Consider the following 22,034-nt stretch of genomic DNA (forward strand, 5'->3'; position numbering starts at 1 on the left):
CCCATTGGGATGCCTTTGGGTGAGATTTGAACACTTGGCTATGCTGTGTGTCTCTGTGGAAACTTAGAAATCTCTATAGAGTCTTTGTGCCTTTTAATGCGTTAATTTCCAGGCTGCACACCTGTGTAGTTCATGCATGCTAACTTGCTTTTGCAGACAGTAACTATCGCCAGCAAGCCAAAGAACCTGCGTACCTGTTGCTGTAATAAACTGCACTTAACGGCATTGTTCCTAGCTGTGACAGTTCTCATTGAATGCAACTAGAGTAAGGGCGGTTATATGTTACTGGTGAATCCGTGACCGTGGTAGTGCAGTGCTCTGAATCCAACCAGACCCCGTATCGGTTAATGCGTTACTGGTGGATCTGTGACTGTGATAGTTCAGTGCCCTGAATCCGACCAGACCCATGATGGTTAATTGGCTACACCCCTTAACACGACAGAGAACAGCTAAAGTCTGCCTGTAAGTGAGCTAAGAACACCCAGCTGTCCCATTTTCCTAAATGGTTTCTTTGTGACTTTCAGACTTCAGGACCAGCATCAAGGTCATCAACACAGAAATCGCGTTGAGTTATTGGGTTTCTCATCGTTCCCTGAGCAGTTTCTCCCCCGTTCAGTGCAGTACTCTTTTTGTACACAGCAGACACAGAAATCTCAAGTTTGTATCTTCCACAGAACTTTGTGGGATTAGCTGGGACAAAGGAAAGAAGCGTGAATAGGAAGATTAAAGTGAAGTTCAGAAAAAAAAACACTGTGAAATGTTTCTATACACAAAGGGATATTCTCATTTTTAAAGATGATGAAATTTTTTTTGAGTATTACCATCTGTGAATACCACTGAATTGTGTTATTACGAGATCATGGTCTCAGCAATGCTCTTTAAAAAGCAGCATGTTATAAAATACACTAGAAAAAAATGTATTAATGGGAAGTCTCAAACTCCCTTTGTATTTTAAAGATTTAAGGAAAAAAAGACCCAGCCAGGGCAGGTAACCCACTGCCTACCTCTGCTGAAAGCAGGCTGCGCAAGCCAAGCTCCGCTCCCAGGATTGTTTGTGTTTCGGGCCATTAACTAGCAATTCTGTGAACATTTACATCTTGTGCCTATAAATATCTTCCTTGTGACATCTGTAACGAACTCCGTGTTGATCAACATCTTCCTGCGATGTAATCAAGGCACCACGCAGCAGTGCCAGAAGGAGAGGACGCCGCTGTGCTGCTCGGCAGAGCAGTGCCCTGCTGCGCCCTCCTTCCCTGAAGGCACCTTCCCCTTCCAGCTCCTTCAGCACTCACCCAACAGCCAGCCAAAGCAGACTTCAGCAGCTGAATTTGATGAGCAGCATGGTGCCAGTTTCCTCCTTTTGCACTAAATCACGGCAAACACAGCTCTGTGCTGTGGGGACGAGCTGCTGGGTCCTATGGCCACGGAACTCCCTAGGATCATCTCGCTCGTGCCAAAGTGAGCCCAAACCTGCCTGCAAACAACCCTCTGCATGACTGACCGGAGGGCATCACATTTAGAGATGGTATGTCTCAACTAAACGATGATTTAATTATCAGTGAACAAGGTCTTGAAGGCAGACATTGTGCTTTGGTCCCCAAACCAGAAAGCTTCAGATAATTCAAAATAGGAGAGGATGTATCTAACATTAGTGACAAAAAAATCAGCAGGCCCTAAAAAGGTTGCAGCCTGAAGGTTTTTAAAGCGTATTTCCAAGTATGTGTACTGAGAAGACTCAGGAAATAGCATGTAAATCAACTTTTTACTTGTAATCAAGTTCCTGTGACTTCATGAAGTTACCACACTTTGCACAGACAATGCTGAAACATGTTCACCTGTGCAAAATGCTATTAGCCAACGATCTGGAAAACACTGCCTCCCACCTTGGGTGAAAAGGCAGGGAGTGGAGAGCCAAAAGCAGGCTCTGAAGTTGCAGACTGTACTGAAAAAAGGCAAAGGCATCTTTAAGACGCCATGCAACTCCTACCTGCCATCTGACTGACAGTCCTGTCCACTTGCACGTTCCTCATCTATGAAAAATACCAAGTAATAAGGCTTCGCAGAAAGAGTCGTCCTTTGAAGTACCTGCTCAATAAATCATGGTCCAAAGAATTCAGTAATGGAAGTCTGAACTGCTTTCAACGCACCAGTGCCAGCCTGGGTCTAAACAGCCTGCACCCAAGTTAATTACAAAAGCAATAAGGGCTTTCACGTTGAATAGCTACAAAATGTTATTTGTTTTTCTTCTGGTTAAATGCACACTTCTACCAATTTTCTTAAGCAAAAACTGATGCATTCTTAATTTATAAATAAACTTTTTCCATATACAGAGGTAATTGTACTTCTTTCTTATACGACGTGTTCTCCCAGTCCTGCAGTTTATTATTTAAACTTGCAGGTAAATTCACAATACATTTCCTAGGTCAAAACATGATTTGCCTGAAAAATGCAGGGCGGAGGGGATACAAAGTTTGTGAAAAGCTGATCCTTTCTTCAAAATGTGTTTTAGAAACAGTTTTTTTTTAATATACAAAACCCACGAAGGTATAACTGAAGCCTCTTACATGAAGCATGAAGCATCTACTTAATGACCTTATGTTCTGAACTGAAGGAATGTTTCTGTAGCATCTCTTCCTTTTGCAATATTTTCCTCATACTTTGTCATAAAAAGACAAACCTTGTTTTGTCTTTGAACTAACGTAAAATTTATTTCAATGAATTTAAGGCTCTAGGCCTCTCTGCTGTAGACGAGCCGCAACAAAAGAGTAATGGGATGAGACTAAAGGCCCGCATGAGCCCACCCCTCAGCAGACACCCACACCCGCTTGCAGAGGATTCCCTGAGCGTCCAAGCACCCCCAAGACACAGCGCCCACAACACCAATGCATGGCATCTCTGAGCTCTGAAAGACCTCTTCCCGAAACTCATGCACTTCAGGAAGTATGGCTTTTTGTTTTCTAATGCCAGTGAGAATGAAGTCAAAGCATGGTATACGGGCTGTCTGAAACCTTTATCATCAAACAACAGCTAACGTGCAAGAAAACAAAGTCAGGATATTTCCCCTATATTGGAAAAGACATTTCTTATCACTTGCAATGTGACTCCAAGCCCTCAAAATATTTACTTCTGAATTTTTACCTACCTAGAAAATATTTTTAAAAAGAAACGTCTTATAGGACACACCAGTTACCATCAAAATCTCCGTCTTCCACTACCCTCTGGGAGACGTGAGGAGAGTGGAAAACATTACCTTTTGCTAAAACAAGCACAACGTTGGTACATTTGTGCTTCCTGAGATGCCAAACCCCAAAGAAATAACAGTTAACAAATGAACTACGACCAGTGCTAATAATTAGTACAGGTAATGACATAAAATGCAGAAGTACAACTTCTTGCTGCAAAGACTATCAAAATTTGAAATAAGAACTCCAAAAAGATATTTGATAGCAGAAACAGAAATTGATATTCTCATACATTCTTCTCAGTGTTTCAGACCCCGTGAAAAACTAGAGGTGCTCAAGGGGTATCAGCATCATCCCATCAGCAATTCCTCTTTCCTCTCCAAATAAATACATATACACGGATATTTAAATGGCATTTTACCAAAAAGGACAAGTATTAGTAGGTGGACTTGCTAAGTCAGTCCAACCTAGGTGCGTATTCAGGCAAGTTTTACATCAGCAAGGAAGAGCAGAAAAGAGGGCATGCTTTTTTCTTAAATTGCAGAAATATAATAATCATCTGAAAACAGACTACATAGAGGCCCATAAACAGGAGGACGGAAATGATGCCTTCAAGCTGGACTCGGCTCCATTTCTACAGCTGGAAATATAAGGATACAGGGAGCTTTCAAATTCTTCCCGTAAGGTTTCACCTAAGAGACAGCACTTAAGAGAACCCTGAAGATGATACAGCGACTGCACAGATATTTCTGTAGGCTTCAAATGCATTCTTAGCATCCAGTAATGCCAAAGACTATTCCCCTCCTCAGTCCATTTGAGCCCCCCCCCCCCCCCCCTTTTTTTTTTTTTGATTTTATCTAACAAGCAGACGCTGATAGAGTATCGGCACAGCAACACAGAAGTACTCAGCTTCTACTCCATACCCAGGCGGACTGTAACTGAGAGCTTGATTAATTTTGTATTAGCGAGATGCACAATTGAAAATAAATCCCAAGCCATCCAAGTACTGGAAGAACAAGCAGATAAGACATTTCCTCATACCTCTCGTACTTAATTATAGAAAGGTTGTACCCACAAGGGCTGTTAGAAAAACAGCTGAACACAGCTATGTGCTTTATTACGAAGTATGATTTTTTATGTTAACAGAAAATGATTTAACATGGGGGGAAGGGGGGGTTAAGAATCCGTGTCATTGCAAGTCTATTACTGTGTAACTAAGAAAACAGTTGATCATCTGAAGCCATTCACTGTTTATCTTGCCTTGGCAGTGTGCTCCTAACTATTTTAATTGCCAGACAAGGGGTTCAGCGGTTCTACAGAACTGTGCAGGGACCATGCCTGTAAGCCTCTGGCTTCCTTGGCGGTTTGTGTACTGAGCAATTTGAAGACAAATAAAGTACAGTAAGTACAGTAGCCTCCATCACCATTCCTTTGAGCACCCAGGCTGTCATTAGCCAGCAGAGACTCTCATCACCTGTTAATCACCACCTCTTTAGCAGCAGAAAAAGACCAAGTCCTGGAAACAACACAAAACCGCTAATCCCCTGGAGCTGTGAAATCACCAGCCCGTGCTGCTATACCCATTGGTGTTATTAACTGAACAGATAAAACTGGAGATATGAGGAGCAATTGACTCGAGCGGCATCCCGGAGGCAAGCTTCTGTGTCTTCCTGATTAGCTTCATTCAATTATGTCGTCTTAATTGCTCATGTGCTCAAGCTCATTAAATGAAAAATAATATTGCTTTCCTGCAGGTTGTGCACTTGAGACTCGAGGAACGGACATACAGTTGTGCCTTTGAGATGCTGCCAGACAGATCTGAAAGAGCAGTTACGGCTGATCAGAAGAGAAGCAGCCTGCTGTTTCTCAGGGCTTGTAGGATCCTTGATCTTGTTGTGATCTTTTTCTAAATCACTGGTAACTTTTCACTTTTAAATCTTTTTTATTTCCCCCCCGCTTGAAGACAATCAAAATTTTGGAGTTAACAGCTCATAATCTAACAGCACTAGAAAACAGGTTACTTTAGGCTTGTCTTTACCTTTGTACTGCAAAGCTGTAACTAATGCAGCCCAGAAAGAGGATCTGTTCATCCAGAAAGCACTTCAGAATGAAACCTCTCCAATGCTCCCAACTACACTGCATGTGTCGAAGCAGTACAATTCTTGCTGAATCACAGAATCACAGAATAGTCTAGGTTGGAAGAGACCTCCAAGATCCCTGAAGATACCACACGGTTCCCCAGACAGGCAAGAAGTAGCCACTTTAATATAGAAAATGTACAAGTAACTACTGCTACTAACCCTACCTCTGCAAAATGAAACCTCCTTCTTGCACCGTAGCACTATGCTTAACGGGATTTGCAGATGCCCAATTTAATTGAACATAAAATTGATTTCCTAAGGACAAACACACTTTGTGAACTTCTGGTAAGAAACAGAGCATGGCATTTTAGTGAAGAAGCTATAAACAATAAAGACAATTCAAGGCCATAAAACAACCCATCCTTGTCTGATTAATGTCTGCTACTGAAAGACATTTAAGGCTGTAAAATTTGCTACAGTTGCATCTGTTATGAAATATCAGTTAGATGGCATGCTCAGGTACAAGTGATATACAAATGCATTTTTCTTCTCTCAAAACCACAGAAAAAAAAAAAAAAAGCGAAGGGTCACCGGAACAGATGGCTCGCAAGATGTACCTACACGCACAAAAACCTTCAAACCTTCCCTTCTGATGCAGAAAACAATCCTTACCAAATGAGCTAGTACTTGTATCAGGCCATAATACAACTTGGCAATATATATATAAAAAAAAAGTTGTTGTTTTTTTCTTTCCTCATTCCTGCGCTGTTGCCAAGTGGGAAAAGAAAAAAAAAAGGCTCAGATAACCCTTAAAATGCTTCTCGGAATGGAATCATCATAAATGGTGGGCTTCCTATCAGAAAATACAGGGTCTGCACTGATATTTCTTCGTTTTTTCACATAGCATAAAGTACATTACAAGAACTTTAAATTGTTGTAAAGCTAGCCAAGAACAGGGCCCAGATTTTTCTTTTCCAATGAATTTTGCAATATACAAATGTAAAGGAAAACTTGGAATGAAAAAAGGCACTGGAGGAAGGGAGCTGAAGTTTCCAAGTTGTGCATCTGTAACTTTGCACACTGAACAAAACAGCTTAAACATTCTGGCTCAAAAAGCCATTTAGCATCTGAGTATGGTTTTGAACAAGAACTTGGAGCATCTTCAGGCTCATGCCATGATTTTCTCCATTTTCATCTTTGCATGTCTAGAAACCAACCTGCAGCTAACAAGAGTGGTACAAACCTAAACTGCAAAACGGCGCCGTGATGAACATGAGCCACAGCAAGCCTTGTCCCTGCCTCCTGAGAAGTGGCACCGACCTCGTCACAGAGGGGCTTGCTCCCCTGTATGAGACTTACTTGGAGCCCCCTGCCTCGCACCGGCTTGTCCCTGGTATTGCTGGATAACCAAATACAGAGCACTGACAGAAAAACGTGAAAGGCGTCACTTAACTTTACCTAAACACTAGCTATTATCCCAGGAAAACATTAAACATTTTAGTAATTCACGCTGCGGAATCCCAGTGATTTCATGAAAAAAAGACCGAAGAGTGAAGAATTATTTGCAAATATGAGTAAAACATGGTTTCTATGAAAGACAGTGGGAGAGAATAATATCACTATTAACTCATAAAAATTAAATGCATCAACTGCACTGTCATTGGGTGTCATTGTCAGACTCACTGTGTGGCAGAAAAATAGCTCACTGATTTACTTTCTTCCCCTGACATTCTTTCAAAATGCAATATGGATAAAAGCAAAAAAAAAAAAAAGTCCCAGCTACTTCTCAGGAAACACGACCAGTCCAAATTGTCCGACTGGTGACAAAAGAGGAACACCATCACACCTGGCATCTCCAGCAACACAAGCACAGCAGACACAGAACCTGCTTTAAGCTTTTAACGCAGTTTGCAATACGCCGGATGGAAATCACAACATTTGGATGTTTCCAGTATGAGAAGCGGGAACTCTTATCCCTCTTATCCCAACACACATCTTCCCATGAATATAAGCCTGCTAGGGTGATACGGCACCACTTCTGGTTAGCCTGTGATCGCAGAGAAACTCCACCTGTAAGTCCCACCTGAGAACACGCTCGCTTCCCTCCCTTGCTCCCTTTTTCACCTCCTCAGCCCTTCGCTCTACAGTCAGGCTTAACGAGGGGCACCACGACCATCTGACAGTATTTCACTATTTGATTTCTGCTCTTTGTAGCCTACATACAAAAGCTATTCATCTCTGCACCAATTTAAGGCCTCCCATGCCTTAGTACACTGATTTACTACAGCAAAGGATGTTTTAATAAAAAACTCAGTATTTTTAAAATCCATTACTGCTTTCTTCAGTTTTCCCCCAGATTTTCCTTTTGCACATACAAAACATTTCCTGTCTTTCAGCAGAGATTCCCTGGAACAGCTAGGAGAGGATATTCACAGCTATCTGTGCACAGGTGTGAGTACATACAGACAAAATTCTTCAGACAGAAGGCTTTCTGAGTCCTTTCCCTTTGATCTGATAGTAAGTTCACATTAAGTGTGTGAAGCCTTACCCATTGGGAAAGTATGTATCTGCCTGACACCGCAGGGCACACAAATACAAACAGCAGTCTCTTTAAAAACAACAGCAATGTTAATGCAAAAAAGGGATGTTCCTTTGTGTGTTTGTTTTTATTTTAAAAGTTCAAAATCCCAGGTATTTACTCCCCAGCAATTGCTTATAAATCCCCAGCAATTGACTGAGCTTACATGAGGTTTAGTCAGGAAAAACACTGTCTATGTTTAATGACAGACAACAGACGGACACTAACAATCCCCTAATCTGAAAATGATCACTGTAAAACGCGTGCATTAGGATGAGCTGTGAGAGCTCATTCTTTACAATCACTGCCCAAACACACTGCCCTGCAGACACCACAGCAGATCTCCTGTCTCAGGCCCTGCGGAAGTTCAGGCCTTCTTCAGAAGTGCTGGGAGACATGAACTGTTACAAGCCTTCCTCAATACAAGTCCATCCTTACCAAGTAATCAACAACTAATCAAAATCTCCTCTGGAAAAAGGACTTTACACCTAATTTTTTCCAGAAAAACTTAGTTACAGTACTACTGATCTTTTCCTATGGTAATTAAACCTTCCTATTTATTGCTACTGTAATTGGAAGTGTCCTTGCAGTACCCCAGTGCTCAGTCAGATGTCCCTCCCTGCCACCTAACAAAAAGGGGAACTGTCCCCGTTACCGATGCAGCTGGAAGTGCCGTTCCTGAGACAGGAGCTAATTGAACTGAAGCAAAACCGCCTCCCTGCTGACCTGTTCCACAGACTGTAACTCATTTTTCTTTGAGGCTAGTGCAGTCTTTTAGCCAAGAAACAAACAGCAGAACTGCGGAGATCTGAAGGTAACAGATCTTCTGCAAATTAGCGGCAAGTTCGAGCCTATTTTAGAAATAACTGTGAATTGGGACAGGGAAAACTTCCAAAAAAAAGCTGCCAGGTCCATTCCCTGTTCGGAAGCTCTCACGACAAATGCTGCCTTTCAAATCAGCCTCGTTGAAGAAGAAAGCAGAACGCATGCACATGATCTCCACTCCCAATGCAATTTGGTAACAAACAGATTAATCACTGACAATTACACTTTTTAAGTGCAAAGTGCGCAGCCCAAGGAAGCAAACCGTGTAAACCACAAGTCTCTGACTATCTTCATGTATTATTTGTTCTAGAACAACCACCAGATTTATAAAAATACCAGAATCAAATGAACACATTTCACAGGGTGGTTTACTTACCTTTGATTTTTAAGCAGTTTTAAGAGTTAACTATCAAGACATGCAATGGCAAGCGTTTAAATGGCCTTATTTATAGCGAGGTTGCTTATACATGTTCCCATTCTGTCAGATAACCCAATACGGGTAGGGCAGTGGATATTTTACCCAAACCAGGTTTTTGAAGCGATACAAAGCCAGATCTGTACTTTGTAATGCACATAACTTGTGTATTCTAAAGGACACCGGTATCATTATGACTCAGCTCTTGTTTTATGAAAATCTGAGTATAATAACATCAAGTTTTGATCAGGCAGAAGTCCCCGTGCCTTGTTTAAAACAGATACATCTTGTCAAAAAGGGATTAAATTGAAGCATAGTAACAACGGGGAGGCAGTTTCAATCACAGTGTACTTGTCAGCATGTGACAGTCTCATATAAACATTCAGAAAATAATTCTTATTGCTCTACTGAATGAGAAGGGGAAAATAGGACAAGAGGTTGGAAAGTAATATGACGGGGAGGGACAAGTGACGTTTAGGAGCAGAAGGAATCTGCAGCTTGCCAAGCTAGCAGTAAAGCTGAGGGGAAGGACAGGGAGCCCCACAGATCTAGGAGATACTAATGCACAAAAGTGGGTATTTAGGGAGGACTGTGCTCACAAGAGAACATGCAACAGAATGTCAAAGAAGGAAGAAGACAAAGTCTGGAGAAAGAGGTAGGAACAAAGGGGTTTCTTCCCCTCCCTTCCTCCAGCCTCTTCACCTTTAAACAGATTAAGAACATATTAAATTCAGAGAGTCTGGATTCTCATACCTTGCCCCATTCCTCACATGTCATGTGCCTGAAACGAAGTCTACAGTAGAGAATTGCAGCTTTGGAGATTTCTACCTAACAGCTCAGACTCCTCCCCAGACCTACTGCTTTGCCTTAGTATTTTCAGAAGGGGTTAATCTGAAGATGATCTTACTATGAAAAGCACTACCAACCTCCCACGCCAACACGACACACCCTGGGATAAAAATCAATTAGATAAGGTAAATGGTGCCTACTCACAAGAAAGAATAAGGGATGGCCAATAAGGGATGGAAACACATTTCAATTCCTGTTACTTGTAGTATAACTCAGCTGGTTTTTGGTGTTTGTTTTTTGGAAGGTCAGATCAGTTATTGCTTTAATTTAGTTACTGCTCTAAAAACAACTTCAAAGTCTCATTTCCTACAAGCTAATTTCCCTAAACAGACAAAATATTTATATTTGTTCTTATTAAGGGTCTCCTATATAAGCAAGCACGTTCAGTCAGCGTGAGCTGTCTAATTACAAGACCTACTGGCCGACAGAACCGCAAATGTGGTTCTGGTTAAGAGCAAACGGGAGTAAGATGAAACACAGATCTGGCTGATCCAGCTGGAGGAGGTGCATCGATCCGGCAGGTAAGCGAGAGGATTTACTCCATCAGCACAGACGGCGCTTAAATTGCAAAGAACAACGTAAGAACGCATGGAACTCTGCAAAAAGTAGTTTCTTGGAATAATATTTTCAGTAATTACATTGGCAGGGTCTCACCTATAGCAAATGGCTGCTGTTGGGAGTGACATGAAGAGTGTGCACGGGTGCAGAAGGGGAACCTTTGCAGATAATTCAAGCTCAGAGAAAAAGATGTCAGTAGAGTTATGGCAAATCCTGCACAGCAAAGGTGGCTGCCTTAGGTGTCTTTGGGCTAATTAGATGAGAGAGGCCCAAATTTCCAACTTTATGCAAACTTTACATTTTAATGCATGCATATTTATTGGTCTGAATATTCATGACCGAAGAGCTTTACTACAGAATAAACTCACTGAGCATTTACTTTATAATCTTCTGTACTCAGCAATAAATACAAATCCTGCCCCATCCCCCAGATTAGGGTGAAATCTACCACATCCAAGAAAGCAGTGTCTTATTCACCCTGTCTCACCGCACTGCCTCACTTGGATATAAGGAATTAGTTTCAGTTGAATTGGTAAATTTGTACTGTGAAATCTGGACACGAGATGGAGATCACGTATCATAACGTTCTTAAAAACCTGACTTTCCTTACTCTGATTGTTTATGTATCAGAGCACTAATTTATCAAATAAATTTACACAGATGTATCCCCGCTCATCATGACTCCCTCAAAATAACCACTAAAGCACAAGAAGCTCTCAACCAAAAGCATTGACTTTTCATAAAGCAAGCAAACAAATGACTTCTGTTCTGAGGAGCAAAGGGCTTCCCAGGCAGCCCTTAGGCAAGCACCTGTTTGCATTCTTCCCCCTCCACTGCATGTGTACAGCATAAGGCTCCGGAAATGATAAATGGGCTCCGTGTATTCAAATATGCATTTTCTGCAGTTAATTTCCTGCCTGACAGTCATACATCAGGTTCTGAAACCATTTTATTTTTAAAGTAGCCTCTTAAAGTGATTTGTGAGGCCCTTTAGTTACTCAAGTTTTTGTAGCAAAGGCCGTGTTAGACTGACTTAAAGACAGTAACTAATAGATGGGTCCTGTGCAGCAAAAAAAAACAGCTGAAAGAACTTGTGTCTGCCCAGTCCTGGTGACAAAGCGAATCGCACGGTTGTTTTTTTTCAAAGGAAAATCCTTATTTAAAAATGTCATCTCCAATCCGGGGTAATGACAGTAATGATAAAGACATTTTAAATAGGTAAGGATGTTTTCCTATACCCTGACAGAAAAATATAAAATATAAAAAGATAAAAATATAAAATATAAAAATATAAAATGTTTTCCCTTATGAAGTGAAGAAACTCAGAATTATTTACAGAGTAAATTTCCGCAAGCGACTATACTTCTGACAGCATTAAGAGTTTAATAAGAGCAGCAATGAAGTCATTCATTTCACCAGCTTCGCTTTTCAGATGCAGCAGGAGATGATTCTCCAACACCTTCAGCACAGCCAGGCAGACAGGCAGGCTCACCTGGCCTTCTGCTACTGCGGGTGGCTACCCATGTGGCCACCCATGTGGCCAGTTTTGCATCCAAGGTGAAGTATTTAGTAGCCACCGTGCTTCTGAAGGTGCTCTGTGTTCGACACAATCCGACTGCAGCGCTCAGCCGGGCTCTTACCAAACACCAGGGTGATGTTTTTGATAGCTAGTGAACAGTCCTCAGGCAAGTCAGTTATTTCCTTGATTCCTCCCTACTGTCTACTTTGCTCCAGACAAGCTTATACGTCTACGTAGAGAAGTATAGAGGAGGGAACGTTAATACAGCCCTTCAAGGGTCTTTGTTGGCTTAAGGAAAAAAAGCCTTATATACTACCTTATACTCAAACCTAAGTGGTAATTTTTTTCCCCTCCATCTACACGTTAACGTGGACAGCAGCAAAAATGCTAACCATACATGTCTCCAAGTTTCCCAAGCATGTCATCTTGGTTCTGCAGAGGCATTCGTGCTAGCCAGTCTCATACTCTAAGAAGATTCTGCCAGCAGATTAGAAGCGAACAAAAGCCATTGAGCTGTCAGTGACGGTCACATTTGCCACAGAGCAGCTGTCAATGGCACATCTCCTGTTCAGGAGGTTATAGCAGTCAAAATAAAGCAAAAACGTTGTCACTAGGAGCTTATTAGAACATGACATCACACTGCTTTGGTGCAAAGTTCGAATCCACCCGTACTTTTGCAAAAATGGTTTAAAAAAAATCAAAGGCAGATCCTTCCTATTTTAACAAATATTAAAAAGTAAATCCTGATTCCATACCACATGCAGGGGGAATTCAGACATTGATATATCGGGAAGTAAATAAGCCAAATAAGTAAATGAGAGATAGGATGGGATAACAATTACTGGAAGCCCCCCCAGTTCACAACTACGTCCTTTATGACAGGTATACACTAAGACTAAACCACTAAAGATTCGTAAGTCTGCTAATTGTCAGATTTTCTGCTGGATTGGTTTGTGGCATCAGAGCACACACAGACAGCATCTGAATTCAGCAGCCTTCTCCACTGACCAAAAGATTGCTGCTTATTTTTTTTTTGTTTAGTCAAATACACTATTCCTAGAAGAAAAAAAGAGCTTGCATCTTAGGCTTCCACCTTCCTCCTCACGGCTTCTTTTAGGCTGAGAGTTTGACTTGGCATTTATCAGAGCATCACTAAAAAATAAAAATAAAAGCCACTGTAGCTGGCCTAATTTTACACATTGCAAGGCTGTAACTGACATTTCTACTTTTACTTATCCATATGTATTATTTAAAGAAAAAGATACAATTTATATGTATATATATCTATATTTACATGATATATAAATAAAATGCATCTTTTGTAAATGTATGTGTATATATATACGTATATATATACACACACACACATAATGTATTGCAACACACAAATATGCAGCATTTCTCCTGCTTGGAAAAGATCAAGCTAGAGGCAGCAGAAACAGAAAACCACATTTCTTCTTTACAAGGCAAAAACATCCACCACAGTACCCATTCACCCAGTCTTACATCCATTCTGGCACACCATACGGCTGGGCAATACAGTGATGCAGACAATGAAATCCACGGAGGAAAACACTGCATTTTCCAATGGTATACCGAGACAAACGTGATAACAAGGAAAATTTTCCTTTAATATATTCCTGGTGTTGGTTTTTATACAAGGGGAGTACAGCAGATATAAAGTGTTTGCATTTCATCAACAAAATATAATTTCACCATGAACTGCCTGCTACCACTACACACTAAATACACTTCAGTAGGTGAAGCAACTCCAGCAGAGACAGCAAAGCACAACTGGCAGAGCAAGGGGCTGGCAGGAGGCCACTTGGCCACCGAACACAAATGCCAGCAAGCACACTCGGGAGAGGCATTTCAGCCAAAAGGAGGACGCAGCAGGACTTCCAGGATCAGGAGGGGAAGGAGAACCCAGGTGCAAGGGCAGCTTTCAGAAACACGTTCGTTTAGGTTAGCAAGCAAAAACTGAAGCGGGGAATTATTGCTGTCTAACGATCCTTTGGCTGAAGAGTAGAAACACCAGAGGTCCAAACACGTTAGCTGAACTGAAATATTATGCAGGCACTGCCAGCTAACCACGAATAAAGTCAGGGCAGGAACTAGACAACGGCACCGAGCCAAGTGAACAAACGAGATGCTGGGAAAGCTCTCTAGTAAGTATAGAAAGAAGCCTAAATATTTCCAAGATAGCCTGGTATAAAGTTTTTAAGGCTAATTTATAACATTGGCAATCACTATGGCTGAGGAAAGATTTGATGGTTCAGGATGTCAAGCAAAAACATCCAAAATACAGAAACTGATGGCTAATGGAGCAAAATGTAGTAATAGCGGCATGCAACTAACCAAGTACTGCTACAACCATGAAAACAGATCATTTGCATGCTAGATGCAAAGAAATAAGTTATAATTTATGCCATAATAGATTTTCCTGTTTGTATTCATGATTGTGCTGTTAAAATAATTACACTATTTTTAGATCGCAATTCCTACAAGTGCATCTGTTACGTCTGCTATATGTTAGATTATGAAATTTGATATTGCAAATTCAAGTAACTACTGGTATGGTTCAAGTCGTGCCAAAGTACTTTCCTGCAATAAGTATTCCTCAAGTAATGGTATTTCTGAACCTTTCCCCCCAGTGAAGTAACAATACTCTTGGCTATATTCAAACTGGTATTTACTGAAAATCAAGGCACCCTCTGTTCAGGCTGTATAACAAGAGAACATCAATGATAAAAACCAGTTTGGGTTATGTGCTAAATTCAATGGCACAAGCCAAAACATACAAAAAAGCAGGAAGAAAATCATTACGTGGCTACGCTAGCAGGGATCACTACAAAGCTGTCCGAAACATTGAATTAAACACAAAATGCTACATTTAAAGAACCTAAGTTAATGCACTAAAGGGAAGCCCATAAAACCCTGATGGTGTCTGCATACTGCCTTCAAAGATGTGGACAGATGCCATAGATAGATTATTAGCTCTAAGTAATCCACTCAGGTTAGACCCACTTACAATATTCTGTATTTTCAGGTCTTCCCCACTTCCTGGTGACAGGAAGAAAAGTTTTATCGGCAAGTTTTCATGGAATTACTGCAAACATTAAATAGAAGCAGCAGATAAAAAGTCAAAACGGCGCACGGAAATTTGAAAAACAAAAATCTAATCAGCTGAGTTTCTGCTGCCATTGCTATCTGTCACTGGTGCAATTTTCATTACTCTAGATGATTCTTAAAACAGAGCAAAGAAGCCGCAGGGCTTCTCTCCTACCACATGATCCCATCAGGCAGCATTATCAACAGATCAATAACTGCTGAGGTACAGGCTTCACAGCCTTTCTAAGTCAGGAAGCCACCACGCATTACAGGCGCATTATCATTAATGAACAATAGCTTTATGTATAGCTGTGGACAAGTATCTTTCCTTTCTTCTAAAGCAACTGTAACAAAAAGGTACAAATCTGCCGTTTTTGAAACATGAAGATGGACCAAGGTACCTCTGTCTGTAATTCTGTATTACTACAGATAACTGGAGGAACAGCTTCCTGGTCTTTTTAATTAAATTTAACAGAGACATGGCACCACTATGTAAGAATGCCCGTTCTTACAATATCACTTTAGTATTTTTGAAGTATTGTTTCTCCAGAGGACTTTCATTTTGCAACTCTTCTCAAGTTTTTGTTCAGATGCACACGCAACCCATTAAGAATTCTCTGAAACCACTGTTCCCAGTGCTGTAACTGTCCATTTACAAGTAAAGCAAGGTAAGGTACCTCTTTCAGTAAGAAAGAAATTACAATGCATTTGTACAATGTCTTTATTGTACCCTCTCTTTCCTACCACTTGTTAATTTGGTAACTCCTGGGGGACAAAGCAAATCACACCATTATCCCATCCCTCCCACAGCGACATCCCCGCAGCAAAAGCCTTACCTTCATCATTCTGGGCCAAGGAACCCACTAAGACAGCAGCAAGCGCAATCCCTACAGCTAACCACTTCCAGACACAAATCCGCTGTAGCATTTTTTGTCACACTTCACTCAAGGCAGATCTGAAAAAACAAAGATTTGATACATGCATTAGTCAAGCAGTCTTCACAAAGGTGACTATAAGCTGCTCCATAGCTATGGATGCACACAGGGCATATGCCATGTTGAACTGTTACGGACCATACCTGTTAAACAAGCAAGCTTCATCCCATTAACATTAAAACATACAAATGTACATTAATTTGATAATCACGTATGCACAGCCTACAAAGCAAATGCAAGATTCTTGCTTGATTAAGCTGTAATTTCCATAAAATTAAATTTTTTACTCTTCCTGCTTCAGCCTTATGCTTCACAGTACTTTGGAGAAGTGACCCTATGGGAGAAGTTCTGCTTATTAAAACTGATGTTTAATTGCAAGAGTCAGCAGAGACCCGGCATCCCAACCCAGTGCCCAGCAGAACATCTCCCAGCAAAAACACGAGCGAACCCAGTAAATGGCCTTCTCTAATAATGCTGTGGGTAAGTGGCCAGCAGGGGAGGAAAAAAACAAACAAACAGAACAAATCAAAACAAAATCGGAAGAATAAATTGGCCAAGACAGGTCTGGACGAACAAAGACAGGTTTGGATGAATTCCAGAGCATATTTAAAATGAGTAACATTAGAAAGTTATATAAAACTGTTTTATTGCTCCAATAAAGAGAATTAACATATTTCTGTAGCCCAGAACTGAATTATTTAAAAATATTCCTTCACATTAAAAAACATTGTGACAAATACAATGAACTTCCTAGCAACAGAAGCATGAAACGGGGAGAGAGTTACAGCATTATAAAAACAAGCCATTGTATAAAAAGGGTTTAAGTGCTGTCAATTTTCCCAAGCAAGGCACTTGACTCGGATTTCGTTGCCAGTTTCCGCTTATAACTCCCCACTATGGTTACAAAAGCCCTGTATCTCATTCCAAGTCAAACAAACAGACCGCTTCCCCCTCACTTCACGGCCCGATCCGCCTGGCGGCACAGTGCTGGGGTTCTGCTGTCCTTTCCTTCCACGGACCCAGCTTATAGAAAGACACAAACGTACACACAGGGTCGAATTCGCACCACCAAACTAAACCACCAGCTGCGGGCATACAGACATCCTTTGGGATCACACTCTGCTAACCCACACCCGAAGGACGTAGGGTTTCCGCTAACAGAAAAGTTCCATTAGGTATTGCAAAAGACAGGAATTTCTCCAAGATCTGAACTTCCTCCAGATCGTATCAACTAGCAAAACGTGTTGGTTGATACGAAGGAAATAGCGCTATGATCTAAACCTGTTCCTCTTCAAAAAGCACCCAAAGAAGTGTTAGTGCTCTGCAGGAAGAAGCTAGAATTTTCCAGAGGGATAAAGGAAGCATCAGTGAAGTTTAACAAACTAGATTCAGAGAACCGTACTGAAACATTTACCGTCCCTAGTTTTGCCCGCTTCCCAGCACAACTCACACAGGGTGCAGGGAGGCCTTAGGCTCCCTTACACATCAGTCAGAGCTCCTTTCTTCTTTCCAAAGGCCGAGGAGATCACCCCTGACTTTTTGCTTTCCAGGGATTTTAATACTAAAGCTCACTATCAAAAGAGTGCTATGAAAATAAAAATGGGGTTGGGGGGGGGGGATGGCACAGCACATTCACCACTCCATGCCTAACTCAGGCGTTAAAGATGACCAGAAGCCTTCCCAGTCCTGATCTGGGTTGATGTCTGTCTCCTGCCACCCTGGCCAGTGCAGGCCACCAGCTGCAACGTGCAGCAGCTTCAGGAAGAGCATAAATACCACACATCCAGCACGGAGCAGTGTGAATCTTGGGGGGACTGCGTGCTTGCATTTCAGCTGGACAAACATCAGTCTGACAGGACAGCTCAAGGTTACGTGAGTCGGTGAATCCAGGCCAAGCAACAGGATCTATGTACCATGAGCATGTGCCCATCTTCCTCCTCTCTCCTCCTCCTCTGCCGCCGGCACTCCTACAACAGTCTCTGCCCCTAGCTCCAGGGCAAACAGCTCAAGTAAGAATTTCAGGCTTTTCCTAAGGGGGCTATAATTCCCACCCACAAGAGGACACCAGAATTGGTAGCAGAGATCTCACAATCCATTTGGCCAGCTTCCTGTTTAAAAGCCTGTTACGCCGCTAGGAGAAGGAAGCTTCTGGCTCATAAATGTGTTACCAAGAAATTGGAAGGCACGTAACTGCTAGAGGAAAAGAGTTCTCAAGGAAATAGAAAGGAAAAAAAAAGTATTCCCCCCAGAAGCATGCTCAGGACTTTGTGCTGGTCAAAATTGGCTTTTTCCCCCCTTTACTTACCCAAGTAACCAAAATGCTCACGTGCACTGTCACTTCCACTTAGCCAACTCAGAAGTCATTCTGGATTCTGCAACAGCATCTTCGAAGGACAGAAGCTACTTCCACCATACTATATTCTAGCTGACTACTTTGAAATCAAGGCTGAGCACCTCCACGTTGCCCAGATGGTTATTATTAAATAAAACCAAAATATTATCAAGCTTGCTGGATGCTTTTGAGGATGCAAACATCTCAATACTTCACCATTTTTTCCTCCCACGTTCAGAGGAGACCCTAAAACCATTGGGCCCCATTGCTCGGAAGTTTAAGCACGCGGCATTATTATTGCACGAGGTGACATTTACTGCCACGTGCCTCCAACATCTTACACCTCAAAAACGGAAACAGGTTGTTCAAGAGACTAATTTAGTTTCTTCAGCTTGGCCCAATAAAGATCACAGGCATACGCAGACTGAGTGTGCTCCAAGTCCTAGAAAGAAAGGTCCATACGCACTTCAGACCTCAGATATTTAAATTTACAACCTTGGGGGAAAAAAATAAAAGAAAATCCACATCTCTAAATCACGATGTCCTATTTTTGAAAGAGCTATTCAGAGCTCAGCTGACGTTCTTGAGTCAAATCTACTCTAGAGAGATTTCAGGACAGAATCTTGGCAGACTTATTTTTGATTTTGATTAGAAGTCAAGTAAAACGCGAGGCCAGCAGCAGTGCTGCTCTAAGAATAAGCATCTCTATATACAAGTGCATACAAATTGGCCTCCCTTCCTCCCCCAATTTATAACCAGAAAAAGCTGGTATGAAAATGCAGAAAGCAAGGCTGCTCCTACCAAAGTTAAGCAGATTCTGCTAACTCCGAAATAGCTCACAACCACCCAACAAGTTACTGCACAGTTCCAAAATGTCCACAGTCCATAAGAAATAGCGTTCAGCTGTCACAGAATCACAGAATCACAGAATTTCTAGGTTGGAAGAGACCTCAAGATCATCGAGTCCAACCTCTAACCTAACACTAACAGTCCCCACTAAACCATATCCCTAAGCTCTACATCTAAACGTCTTTTGAAGACTTCCAGGGATGGTGACTCCACCACCTCCCTGGGCAGCCTGTTCCAATGCCTCACAACCCTTTCAGTAAAGAAGCTCTTCCTAACATCTAACCTAAAACTCCCCTGGCACAACTTTAGCCCATTCCCCCTCGTCCTGTCACCAGGCACGTGGGAGAACAGAACAACCCCCACCTCTCTACAGCCTCCTTTAAGGTATCTGTAGAGAGCGATAAGGTCGCCCCTGAGCCTCCTCTTCTCCAGGCTGAATAAGCCCAGCTCCTTCAGCCGCTCCTCGTAGGACTTGTTCTCCAGGCCCCTTACCAGCTTCGTCGCCCTTCTTTGGACCCGCTCAAGCACCTCGATGTCCTTCTTGTAGCGAGGGGCCCAAAACTGAACACAGTACTCGAGGTGCGGCCTCACCAGAGCCAAGTACAGGGGGACGATCACCTCCCTAGCCCTGCTGGTCACACTATTTCTGATACAAGCCAGGATGCCGTTGGCCTTCTTGGCCACCTGAGCACACTGCTGGCTCATATTCAGCCGACTGTCCACTATCACTCCCAGGTCCTTCTCTGCCTGGCAGCTCTCCAACCACTCATCTCCCAGCCTGTAGCTCTGCTTGGGATTATTACGCCCCAGGTGCAGGACCCGGCACTTGGCCTTGTTAAACTTCATGCAGTTGACCCCAGCCCATCGGTGCAGCCTATCCAGACCCTCCTGCAGAGCCTTCCTACCCTCGAGCAGATCGACACTCACACCTAACTTGGTGTCATCTGCAAACTTACTGAGGGTGCACTCAATGCCCTCGTCCAGATCATTGATGAAGATGTTAAAGAGGACCGGCCCCAGCACCGAGCCCTGGGGGATGCCACTAGTGACTGGCCTCCAACTGGATTTGACTCCATTTACCACAACTCTCTGGGCCCGGCTATCCAGCCAGTTTCTAACCCAACGAAGCGTGTGCCAGTCCAAGCCAAGAGCAGCCAGTTTCTTGAGGAGAATGCTGTGGGAGACGGTGTCAAAAGCCTTGCTGAAGTCAAGGTAGACCACATCCACAGCCTTTCCCTCGTCCACCCAGCGCGACACTTTGTCATAGAAGGAGATCAGGTTCATCAAGCAGGACCTGCCTTCCATAAACCCATGCTGACTGGGCCTGATCGCCTGCTTGCCCTTCAAGTGCCGCATGATGACTCCCAAGAGGATCTGCTCCATGAGCTTCCCTGGTACTGAGGTCAAACTGACAGGCCTGTAGTTCCCCGGGTCAGCCCTCCGGCCCTTCTTGTAGATGGGCGATCTCAATACAGTCTGACATGGCAAAGGACAATTGTGAATTGCTAATACAAGGAATATCTGTAAAGTAACGGCATACTGGAAGTTTTAAAAGATTAGAAAATATAGGAAAATACATCAACATTGCTGCAGCACATTTCTGCAGTTTGATATTACCACAGGCGATGACAAGTTATATACTCACACACAAAAATCCTTAATGAAAAATAAAGGGTTGAGGTTTTGGGGAATTCCAATTTTTGGCATGTCTGTATCTTTTTTTTTTCTGAGACTCAAAACCAGACAGAGGTACTGAGAAACCCAAGTACAGCCGCATTTTCGCAGAGGAGTGGTGGCAGCAGCCGATCACTGACCGTATTTGCAGCTCGACTGCAGCAGTGCCGTGATGGCACTCCAAGGAGCAATCACCTCTCCTCGTCTCACTTCTGTTTTATCATTATTAGTATTTTATCTTTCACCAATGTAGCTGCTGAATCACTCAAACACCAGCAAGTCAAGTCATCTATACGACACATTTCAAGAAGTTTTAAGACAGGATAAAGGTAAATGAAAATAAATAAATAAAAAAATAAAAACCCAGCAACCCCAAACATGAGTCATCGCATCCAAGCACCTGGAATATCTTTAAGACCCAATGCTATTCTTGTAATCTTAAATACTTAGGATCCATTGTCATTGCAGTACTTAAAAACTCTGCATTCAATTGAAGCTGACGAGAGAAACATGGACTTAATTAAAATAAATAGCCTTGGTCAGGGTAAAACAAGCAAATTACAAATAGTGATGGAAATTTGTTCTTGGTATGGAAAGATTTGAAGTTAGAGAAGCCCTCTGTAATCAGGTACATGCTAATGCCATGCGCTGAAAGGAACTGATTCTTTATAAAATTTAACATGGGGGAAAGATAGGCAAGGGAGAGGAAAAACGCAGAACTATTATAGATGTGGTTAAGAGATAACAGAGAAAAACTGCTGTACAAATACCCAAACCCTGGCTAACATTACCCCCACTGGTCTCCAGCAAATTACCAAGCCAAAACTAGTGCTCCAATTGCACCAGAACGTGATGTTTCCACATTCTTTTTAATCAAAATAAATATAAAAAAATCTAAGCTCCGGACTGATTTTGCCCCAAGTCAGAGGCCGTTGGGTTATTGGGAGCCTAACCAAGTCTCCCTACGAAATGCAGAACGTAACAGCACCGCATCAACACTGGCATAGCTGCAACTTGAACGCCTTCTTACCGCTAGCAGCCAATCTGAATACATCTTTGAGGCAAACACAGTTTGTAACTCATTCTAAGAGGAGAAAGTGCACACTTACAAATCACTAAGTACACG

General features: G+C 42.3%; 1 protein-coding gene across 12 annotated transcripts in view; it reads right to left on the reverse strand.

Annotated features, from left to right (window-relative positions):
- The window catches only part of PCDH15 (protocadherin related 15), a 721,430-nt gene that overhangs the window by 331,596 nt on the left and 367,800 nt on the right, over positions 1-22,034 (reverse strand). For all 12 annotated transcript variants that reach the window (XM_035329710.1, XM_035329721.1, XM_035329709.1 and 9 more), the window contains one exon: positions 15,955-16,073. In XM_035329710.1, coding sequence (XP_035185601.1) covers positions 15,955-16,045 — 91 coding nt within the window. In that variant the 5' untranslated portion in view covers positions 16,046-16,073. The remainder of the gene's footprint in view (positions 1-15,954; positions 16,074-22,034) is intronic.

The sequence above is a fragment of the Oxyura jamaicensis genome, chromosome 6, assembly GCF_011077185.1.
Source record: "Oxyura jamaicensis isolate SHBP4307 breed ruddy duck chromosome 6, BPBGC_Ojam_1.0, whole genome shotgun sequence".
NCBI lineage: Eukaryota > Metazoa > Chordata > Aves > Anseriformes > Anatidae > Oxyura > Oxyura jamaicensis.